Raw genomic sequence first — 11,477 nt, 5'->3', positions numbered from 1 at the left:
CCAATCGGATCCACAGAAGCTTGGCAGCTGGCCGGATGCGCCTCGGTACTGCGCCGTCATGTACTGGACCACTGCACTCTTCTGCTCGCAAAAGCGGGCTAGCATGTGCAGCGTAGAATTCCAGCGCGTAGGGACATCACACAGCAAGCGATGGTGGGGGAGATTGAAGCGCTCCTGCATCTTGGCGAGTGCCCCCGAAGCAGTACTGGAATTTCTACAATGTTTGGACACTCGACGCACCTTCAACAGCAGATCGGGCACGCCTGGGTATGTCCTCAGGAACCGCTGAACTACTAGGTTCATCACGTGCGCCAGGCAAGGGATGTGTGTCAGCTTAGCCAACCTTAAAGCGCGAATGAGATTACTCCCATTATCACACACAACCATGCCCGGTTTCAGGTCCAGCGGTGCCAGCCACAAATCCGTCTGTTCCTTTATTCCCCTCCAAATTTCCTCCCCTGTGTGCTGCTTATCCCCAAGGCAGATTAGCTTCAGCAACGCTTGCTGACGCATGCCAACAGCTGTGCTGCACTGCTTCCACGATCCTACTGCTGCTGGGTTAGCGTTTCCGGATGAGGTACAGCTTTGAGATGCGTTGGAGGAGAAGGAGTCAGAGAGGTAGGTGCTGCTGTTGTTATCCAGTGGGAGGGACGGCGGTGCAGCTGTTTGTGGCGTGTGCAACACCCGTGCCGTAGCAGGTGAGGAATCGCTGCCAGGCTCCACAAGGTTCACCCAGTGCGCGGTAAGGGAGATGTATCGACCCTGGCCGAACGCACTCGTCCAGGTGTCAGTGGTGAGGTGAACCTTGCAGGCAACGGCATTCTTCAAGCTTCGGGTTATTTTGCTGACCACGTGCTCATGCAACTCAGGCACTGCAGAGCGTGCAAAGTGGTAGCGGCTGGGAACCACGTAACGTGGGATGGCCACTGACATCATGCCCTTGAAGCTGTTTGTCTCCACCAATCGATATGGCAGCATTTCGCAGGCCAGAAGCTTGGCTATGCTGGCTGTTACTGCCACGGCCCGGGGGTCATTTGCTGGCAATTTCCTCTTGCGCTCAAACATCTCCGACACAGACAACTGAACCGTAGCGCTGCACACGGAAGGGCTGTTGGTTGTTGTGTTTGATGAACACTGGGAGACCTCAAGAGCACTACTCCGGAAAGTGACAGTGTCAGCGTCGTCTGATGTTTGTGAATGTTGTGAACCACGCAATGGCTGGGCTACTGCTGCTGCTGAGGCGGGTCTGGTGAACCCAAGGGAGGCAGTGTTGTTTCTGGTACCCTGTCCTGACGCGTTTGCCCAAAGAGTGGGATGTTTGGATAGCATGTGACGGCTCATGCTGGTGGTGGAGAGGTTGTTAATATTTTTCCCCCTGCTCAGGCGGGTCTTGCACACCTTGCAAATCGCCATGGTAACATCCTCAGTGCAGTCTTCAAAGAAAGCCCAGACTTTGGAGCACCTGCCTCCTTGCTGGCGATTTCTGTTTGCTCCTCTTTTGCCTCTCACTTGAACTTCCACGCTTGTGGTGCCTGAAATTGCGCGCCGCCTACCTTGTGGCACAAGGCGAACTCGTGCAGCAGTGTGTTCTTCAACAGACTCATCTGTGCTGCTGCTACGACGGCGATGTTCTCGTTCACAAACAAAATCTGGGTCTCTGTCCACATTGTCCATACCCTCCTCTTCCATCTCCTCAAACTCGTCATATGTCATTGTGGGCCACCGCCGTGGAGTAGAGCTCCCCACAACAACCTCTGCGCAGCACACTCCAACGTCGTCTTCCAGATCTTGTCGGCCGACCTCCTGCAATTGCAACCCCTCCTGCCCAAATTGCTCTGGGATTTGGGTTTCCGAGTCCTCTTCGGACTCGCCTTGTATTTCAGTGCGCGGTGCATTTCCCACAGTTAACGGTTGTGAATCCAGGCACAACATTTCTGGCTGTTCCTCCATTGACCTTTGAAAGGTGGAAGTTTGTTGGGCTGGGAATAGCTCCTGCGAATACCCCATTGTGTCCTGAGGTAATTCATCGGACTGGTTATCTGGCAGTTGTGTGCGTGGTGTCGCTGCCGGTTGTGTCAGCTTTGTGCCCACTGGCTCCTTGTAACTGGCTGAGGACTCGGACCTCGTGCGTGATGTGCTGGTGCTGCTTAACCCACTGCTGGACGCTTGAGAGGTCATCCAAGTAATTATCTGGTCCTGTTCTTTTGGATTTGTGAGGGTTGTTGTCCTGGACAACATGGGCGGTATTGAGTGGGTTTTCTTGGGTGCTCCCCTGTGGCCTGTACGTGAACCGTCAGGGGAAACACCTCTTCCCTTGCCCCTCCCTCTTTCACCGGATTTCTTCCTCATTTCACTTATCCTTACAGTACACGCTGACTGGCAGCAGTACAGTGGCAGTACAGAAATGCTATACAGTACCACTATTCCCAGCAGCGACACAGAGCACAATGCTATACAGTGACGGGTGAGCGGTGTACCACTATTCCCAGCAGACACAGAACAGTACACAGAATGCTATATAGTGTGGCTGAACGAGCGGTGTACCACTATTCCCAGCAGACACAGAACAGTACACAGAATGCTATATAGTGTGGCTGAACGAGCGGTGTACTACTGTTCCCAGCAGACACAGAACAGTACACAGAATGCTATATAGTGTGGCTGAACGAGCGGTGTACTACTGTTCCCAGCAGACACAGAACAGTACACAGAATGCTATATAGTGTGGCTGAACGAGCGGTGTACTACTGTTCCCAGCAGAATCAGAGTGGCAGTAAACAATGGTATATAGTCTGGCTGAGCGGTGTACACAGAGTGTCAGTAAACAATGGTATATAGTCTGGCTGAGCGGTGTACACACAATGCTATATAGTCTGCTATATAGTGTCAGTAAACAATGGTATATAGTCTGGCTGAACGAGCGGTGTACTACTGTTCCCAGCAGACACAGAACAGTACACAGAATGCTATATAGTGTGGCTGAACGAGCGGTGTACCACTGTTCCCAGCAGACACAGAACAGTACACAGAATGCTATATAGTGTGGCTGAACGAGCGGTGTACCACTGTTCCCAGCAGACACAGAACAGTACACAGAATGCTATATAGTGTGGCTGAACGAGCGGTGTACTACTGTTCCCAGCAGACACAGAACAGTACACAGAATGCTATATAGTGTGGCTGAACGAGCGGTGTACTACTGTTCCCAGCAGACACAGAACAGTACACAGAATGCTATATAGTGTGGCTGAACGAGCGGTGTACTACTGTTCCCAGCAGACACAGAACAGTACACAGAATGCTATATAGTGTGGCTGAACGAGCGGTGTACTACTGTTCCCAGCAGACACAGAACAGTACACAGAATGCTATATAGTGTGGCTGAACGAGCGGTGTACTACTGTTCCCAGCAGACACAGAACAGTACACAGAATGCTATATAGTGTGGCTGAACGAGCGGTGTACTACTGTTCCCAGCAGACACAGAACAGTACACAGAATGCTATATAGTGTGGCTGAACGAGCGGTGTACTACTGTTCCCAGCAGACACAGAACAGTACACAGAATGCTATATAGTGTGGCTGAACGAGCGGTGTACTACTGTTCCCAGCAGCGACACACAATGACTGGGGGGGACCCTGGCTAGCGTGGCTGGAGCGCGAACTACCCTGCCTGCCTACCCAAAGCTAAACCCACAGACAAATGGCGGAGATATGACGTGGTTCGGGTATTTATTTACCCGAACCACGTGACAGTTCGGCCAATCAGAGCGCGTTCGGGTCCGAACCACGTGACCCGTTCGGCCAATCACAGCGCTAGCCGAACGTTCGGGGAACGTTCGGCCATGCGCTCTTAGTTCGGCCATATGGCCGAACGGTTTGGCCGAGCACCGTCAGGTGTTCGGCCGAACTCGAACATCACCCGAACAGGGTGATGTTCTGCAGAACCCGAACAGTGGCGAACACTGTTCGCCCAACACTACTCTTAGCTACCGTAATATCTATGTTATGGCAGGGCCCTTATTACACTTCCTCTTACAGGGCTATGGAAACCGTTTTGCCCATGCAATAAAGCGAGGTGCGAAAATGAAATCATGCCTAGCAGAGGATGGTTTCAATCCATCAACCTCTCGGTTATGGGCCCAGCACACTTCCACTGCACCACTCTGCAGTCTGCTTACATTTGTATACAATCTGTGACGGATTGCAGAGAAGCCACCGCGCGTTCTGGTAGTGAGGCGGCGGAATCCGCGCGCAGAGCGGCGGAATCCACGCACAGAGCAGCGGTTTCCCTGCAGCAACATGCTTCTGGTTTGTCTGGACCTAGTAGTGCACACAGATGGAGAGCTACGCGCACGCGCGCCGCAAGACAGGCTCTTTATGCCAATAGGAGAAGGGTCAGCTGATCGAGGCGGTCAGCTGATCCCAGCTCAGTTGCTGATTGGTTGATGGGAGCTGGGCGGCGCTGTGGAGCGCTTTACTATATATATCTCTTGCTGTTCAGTTGCTGGTTGTCTGGCGTTGCGAATACCTATGTGTTAGCACTCAGACCTTAGTCAGATCCTTCAGTGTGGTGGATCCAGGAGGACCTGGGAATCCACACTTTGCCAGTTCACTGTATTATTATCTGTGTTATTCTCTAGCATAGTTCCAGGGTGTAGAGACCACAGACCTCACACCCCAGACTAGGAATATTGTATATCATCTGTGTTATTCCTTAGACCAGCCCCTGGGCGTGAGACCACGGACCTCACACTCAAGACTAGGCATTATTTGATATCTGTTTATGAATTGTATCTCTCCTGACTTCTCTTCTGTTTTCTGATTTGGTACCTTCGCACATCTGATCTACTGTTGCCGACCCTGCCTTTCCCTGGTTACCGAATCTGTCTCCTGTCTCTGTACTTTATCTGCCTGTGTGTTGCCGACCCTGCCTGCCCGACCCTTCTGGCTGTCACCCAACCTTTGGGTGCTCAGTCCTCCTGCAGGGGTCCCCTGCTCCTCAGAGGGGGGCCCTGCTGCAAAACCAGTCGGGGACTCTCCCTTCTGGAGCCCTTGACTGCAGTAGAGTCTCCTCTACTAATTGGACCACCTGGTACCCCAGCGGTTCAATTCCTACTGTTACACCAAACACTTACACGCTTCAGGTGTCTAGTATTATCTAGTAGTATCTGTAATATTGGTGATTCTGCAGAACATCCATAATCAGGTATAGATCTGTATTCTTGGTGATACTGCAGATCACCAATAATCAGATTCTCTCTGGTTGCTGACACCTATCGTTACACAATCTTCAAGTTTAAGAAGGGCACATGTGTTCCCTTCACAAAACACAAAGCTGTCCCTGGGTGGGCTTGAACCACCAACCTTTCAGTTAACAGCCAAACATGCTAACCAATTGCACTAAGCAATTGCGCCACAGAGACCATGGACGCAGATGCTGCTAAATGGCTATCTGGGGTTCTCATCGGACAACTGTTGAACACATAAGGCAAGGCCATCTCTGGGTGGGTTTAAACCACCAACCTTTCGGTTTACAGTCGAATGTGCTAACTGATTGCGCCACAGAGCTTGTGTATGCAGTTGCTGCTAAATGATTTTATGGGGATGTATGTGTGTCTTTTGGAGTGAGGAAGTAAGTCTGCTCCAAGAAGTCTAACACCACTTTTTCCTACAACGAAGCATTCACTTTGTGGCAGCAGAGTGGTGCAGCGGAAGTGTGCTGGGCCCATAACCCAGAGTTTGATGGATTAAAACCATCCTGCTAGGTGTACTTTGTTTTTTACACCTTGGTTTACCACATGGGCCATAGCCCCTTAAAGCGGTTCCGAGATAAAAAACTAACTATAACAAGTAACTTGTCTATATATCTTATCTAAAGTTAAGATTTAGTCTAGCTACAAACAGCTTTAATAGAATATGATTCTTTCTTCCTGTGATACAACGACAGCAGCCATGTTGTTTGTAAACATTGCACAGAGGCAGGATTATCTGCATCTTGAACAAAAAAAATTAATCCCCCCTCCTCCTCCCTCCTCCCCTCTGCCTCTGCAATCTCTGGCTAGCAATACCTCCCCCTCCTCCTGCCCAGACTGAGCTCCCATGAGCCCTTGCTACTGTCTGAAAGTGCCTTTGCTCTCTGAAAACCTGTGGGCGTGGCTTGTTTAGTTTATAGGGAATTACAGTATTAAAACAAAAACAAAAAAGTATTTGGCTTGAGGAATGCCCTCTGGATCAACAGGGATATGTGAGGGAGCAGGCTGGTGTTGTACTTTATACTGGTTGAACTCAATGGATGTATGTCTTTTTTCAACCAAAATAACTATGTAACTATGTAACTATATGTAAACAATAGGAAAGGAACCCAATTATGCAATGAGTAAAAGTTCATCTTGGATCCACTTTAAAGAGAACCCGAGTTGTGTTTAAAGAATGTTATCTGCCTATACAACCCAGCCTCTGTTGCTATCCCAAACCCCACTAAGGTTCCCCTGCACTCTGCAATCCCTCATAAATCACAGCTGTGCTGTGAGGCTGTGTTTACATCTGTAGTGTCAGTCTCAGCTGCTCCCCCGCCTCCTGCATAGCTCCGGTCCCTGCCCCAGTCCCTTCCCTCCAATAAGCAGGGAGGGAAGGGATGCAGGCGGGGACTGGAGTTCTGCAGGAGGCGGGGGAGAGCAGCAGACTGACACTATAGAGATAAACGCAGCCAGCTCTGACAAGCTGTTTGTCAGCAGCGTGGCTGTGATTTATGGAGGGATTGCAGAGTGCAGGGGGACCTTAGGGGGGTTTGGGATAGCAACAGAGGCTGGGCTGTATAGGCAGATCCAGCCTCTGTATGCAGATAATATTCTTCAAACCCACCTCGGGTTTTCTTTAAGATAAAGTGTCATTAGGGCCTTGCTGTAACATAGATTGTAGTGGAACTATTTCAACTAATGTACCCTTCTTAAACTTGAAGATTGCATATTAACGTAAGCAGAGTGGTGCAGCGGAAGCGTGCTGGGCCCATAACCCAGAGGTTGATGGATCAAAACCATCCTCTGCTAGGCATGATTTTTGCACCTCGCTTTATCGCATGGGCAAAACGGTTTCCATAGCCCTGTAAGAGAAAGTTTAATAAGGGCCCTGCCGTAACATAGATATTACGGTAGCTAAGACTACTCCTGGGCCTTTCTTGTAGTTGAAGAGATGAGTGAACTGTGACACCACACTTAAAAATAATTAAAAAAAAAAGAAAAAACAGCAAAGCTTCCCCATATTGGAGCATTGGATTTGGTAAAGTCTTAAAGGAGAACTGTAGTGAGAGGTATATGGAGGCTGCCATATTTATTTCCTTTTAAGCAATACCAGTTGCCTGGCTATTCAGCTAATCCTCTGCCTCTAATACTTTCAGCCATAGGCCCTGAACAAGCATGCGGCAGATCAGGTGTTTCTGACAAATTTAGACAGATATGACAAGATTAGCTGCATGCTTGTTTCTGGTGTGATTCAGACACTTCTTTAAGCAAATAGACCATCAGGGCTGCCAGGCAACTGGTATTGCTTAAAAGGAAATAAATATGGCAGCCTCCATATCCCTCTCACTACAGTTCTCCTTTAAGCCAATGTATTGTAAGACACAAGTAAGCTTTAGGTTAGAAGGAATGGTTGCATGGCCACCTAGCTTTTCATCCTTCCCACCCTTGCCCTGGAATCTTCCAGACTTCAAATTGCTGTCCTTTGCTGTGTGTGTTACACCAGCGTCATCCAGGGGGCACATGAACTTTCTGATTCAGAAGTCTTGAATTGAAGCCTGTAAGCAGTATCGCCATGTGTCCCACTGCTTTCATCTAGCAAATTAGGCAAATAACCAAGCTTATTTTTCTCTTGGGTAATGGTACATGCTAGGCTGGCTTCAGCATGTAGTGCTGTTGGTAGTATAGTGGTGAGCATAGCTGCCTTCCAAGCAGTGGACCTGGGTTTGATTCCTGGCCAATGTATGTGAGCTTGCTTTTGACAGCCTACAAATCCCTGGAAGACGAGAGAGCTGGTGGTGGTCGTCGTCCTTTTTGCCATAGTAATCGGATGCGGATATCCGGGTCATGAGTCAAACTATCCGCAGATAGTTATCCGGATTTGGGCCCAACTATCTGGAATCCAGATCCGGCCGGATAGAGTAAAAATGGTTGGCTATCCGGGGCACCCGTGTATCCGAAATCCGGATGAGCATCCCTGCATATAATTACTTTGTCACACACATATTACCAGTACATACTACACTATATTGAGCTCTCGGTGTCTCTTTCTGTATTACCGTTGAGCTAAGTCACAGATGAGAAGGAATTAGACAGGCTGAACTATTTAAATACATACAGGGTGGATTTCTCTATGTTTTCCTTCTGTCCCGTGCAAGAGTTCAGATGCACTTTATGTCCACTTTAATACCTTTGAGGCTGCTGTATTGTTCTGTGATCTATCTTCCGTAGCTTTAGCCAACACAATTTAAGAGCTGATTTTACTTCTGCATTTCTCAGCGTATAAATCAGGGGGTTCATCAATGGTGTGACTATAAAATAAAAGATTGCAAAATGTTTGTCTGTATCAGATGATGACTGAGATTGAGATCCACAAGTCGAAAAGGCCTTTTTTCGTCCTGCTACTGTACTTATTTTCATAATGGCTTTTATTATTTTAATATATGATATGATAATAAAACTAACTGGGATAAATAAAATCAGGACACCAACCACAAAAATGACAAATTCTACAACTATCACATTTCCGCATCCCAATGATAAGACTTCTGGAACTTCACAAATAAAATGGTTAATTTTGTCATGGCCGCACAGATCCACACTCCAAGTAAGTGAAACATGAAACACAGCCAATAGAAACCCACAGATCCACGCTGCTGCAGCTATTTTGATGCATACAGTCGGGGAAATAATTGTAGTATAATGTAGCGGAAAACAAATTGCAATATAACGGTCATAGGCCATTACGGCTAATAGTAGACATTCTGTCATCCCCAGAGAAAGAGAAATGTACATTTGTGTAACACATTCTTCATAGGAAATAGTTTTTTTGGCTGATAAGAGATCTCTTAGAAATCTTGGGATACTCGAGGTTGAGTAGCAGATGTCCAGAGAAGATAGATTAACCAGAAAAAAATACATTGGAGTATGAAGCCTGCTGTCCATGACTGTAGCCAGGATAATAAAAGAATTGGCTATTAAAATAACCAAGTACATTATCAAAAAGATCACAAAGAGTATGTTTTGCACAAAAGGGACACTGGAAAGTCCCAGCAAGATAAATTCCTTAATGTAGGTGTCATTTTTCCAAGCCATTCTGTAAAAAAAAAAGAAATACATATTTTTATATATTTTTCGTTAAATTTTAACCCCTAGCCAACCGCTCCACGCCAATTGGCGTGAACGCGGTGGCAGTTCCAGGACCACTCACGACAATTGACGTGAAGTCCTGGGGCGGGGTTTTGCGGGAGATCGCACACGTAGCTCTGCTCCATCATCAGTCTCCCAGCGGCGATCGCAGCTAGGAGACTGTTAGATGGCAAAACCGCAGCGATCTATGGCAGCGCTGTCCTGGGGACAGCCGTGTGACACAGCTGTCCCCCGAGAGGCTCAGGAATGATCGGCTGTCATAGGCTGATGTCTATGAGAGCCAATCGCTATTTTTGACTGGCTGGCGGGGGAGGGAGGGGTTTTAATAAAATAAATACAAAATAGTAATATTTATTTAAAAAAAAAGCACACAAATAAATATAAATAAAAATACTGTAAACCAACATCCCAGCAGGGATCACAGCCCACTAACAGAAAGCTCTCTTGGTGGGCTGAAAGGGGGGGGGGGAAGGGAATCACTTGTGTACCTGAGTTGTACAGCTCTGCAGGGAGCCCATAAAACTGCAGCGGCCTAATTTGTAAAAAATACCCTGGTCACTCGGGGGGTAGTAAACCTGTAGTCCTTAAGTGGTTAAAGCAAGGGAACTGGAAGTGAGAGTGATCTTGAAACTGGCATGCTAATTTCTTTTTTAAATAATGCACATTGTCTGGCTGTCCTGCTGATCCTCTAATACTTAAAGTGAACCCAAGGTGAAAATGATATGGAGACTTGCTTCCTTTCAAGCAAGACCTGTTGCCTGGCAGCCCTTCTGATCTATTTCACAGCAGTAGCGTTTGAAACACGCCAAAAACAAGCATGCAGCTAATCTTGTCATATCTGACAATAATGTCAGAAACACCTGATCTGCTGCATGCTTGTTCAGGGGCTATGGGTAAAAGTATTAGGCAGAGGATCAGCAGGATAGCCAGGCAACTAGCATTGTTTAAAAGGAAATAAATGCAGCAGCCTACCTATATCTCTCACCTCACTTTAACCATTTCAGCCCTCAGTGTTTTTTCACCTTATGCATCCGAGCAATTTTCACCTCCCATTCATTTACCTATAACTTTAGTTCTGATGCTGTAAAACTGTTAAAGAAACACCAAGCCTTTTCAGTGCTGCTGAGTAGATTAGTAGATAGCATGGAGGTTCACTTTAAGTGCAATAAATTAAAAAATCATTTTGCTAATCGTTGCCATGTATAAGTAGCAAAAAATGTTCTTGCACTTCAAACTGCAACCAGATATGATAAATACTGAAAATTGCCTTGAAGCTCAAACATTATCCCAGCCACGGGGAGAGCACCCTTTCCTGTATGAGTGCTTACCTGCACAGAGCAGAATGCATTGTTGCTCCCCCTAAGGTAAGCAGGGGAGTCTGACATACATTTAGGTCCCTTGCACACTGTGTGCTATGCATAACCTACAGTGGTGTGAAAAACTATTTGCCCCCTTCCTGATTTCTTATTCTTTTGCATGTTTGTCACACTTAAATGTTTCTGCTCATCAAAAACTGTTAACTATTAGTCAAAGATAACCTAATTGAACACAAAATGCAGTTTTAAATGATGGTTTTTATTATTTAGTGAGAAAAAAACCTCAAAACCTACATGGCCCTGTGTGAAAAAGAAATTGCCCCCTGAACCTAATAACTGGTTGGGCCACCCTTAGGCGTTTGCGATAACTTGCAACAAGTCTTTTACAGCGCTCTGGAGGAATTTTGGCCCACTCATCTTTGCAGAATTGTTGTAATTCAGCTTTATTTGAGGGTTTTCTAGCATGAACCGCCTTTTTAAGGTCATGCCACAACATCTCAATAGGATTCAGGTCAGGACTTTGACTAGGCCTCTCCAAAGTCTTCATTTTGTTTTTCTTCAGCCATTCAGAGGTGAATTTGCTGGTGTGTTTTGGGTCATTGTCCTGCTGCAGCACCCAAGATAGCTTCAGCTTGAGTTGACGAACAGATGGCCGGACATTCTCCTTCAGGATTTTTTGGCAGATAGTAGAATTCATGGTTCCATCTATCACAGCATGCCTTCCAGGTCCTGAAGCAGCAAAACAACCCCAGACCATTACACTACCACCACCATA

General features: G+C 47.1%; 1 protein-coding gene across 1 annotated transcript; it reads right to left on the bottom strand.

Annotated features, from left to right (window-relative positions):
• Positions 1 to 8,420: 8,420 nt before the first annotated feature.
• On the bottom strand, positions 8,421 to 9,332 carry LOC137504588 (olfactory receptor 2B6-like). Its single transcript, XM_068233170.1, has one exon. The coding sequence runs from the start codon at positions 9,330 to 9,332 to the stop codon at positions 8,421 to 8,423; it is 912 nt and encodes a 303-aa protein (XP_068089271.1).
• Between the last annotated feature and the right edge of the window lie 2,145 nt (positions 9,333 to 11,477).

Source organism: Hyperolius riggenbachi, chromosome 4, assembly GCF_040937935.1.
Source record: "Hyperolius riggenbachi isolate aHypRig1 chromosome 4, aHypRig1.pri, whole genome shotgun sequence".
NCBI lineage: Eukaryota > Metazoa > Chordata > Amphibia > Anura > Hyperoliidae > Hyperolius > Hyperolius riggenbachi.
This window is presented reverse-complemented; position numbering and strand designations above follow the sequence as displayed.

Coding starts and splice junctions, on each gene's coding strand:
- LOC137504588 (XM_068233170.1), bottom strand. CDS start 9,332: ATGGCTTGGAAAAATGACACCTACATTAAGGAATTTATCTTGCTGGGA.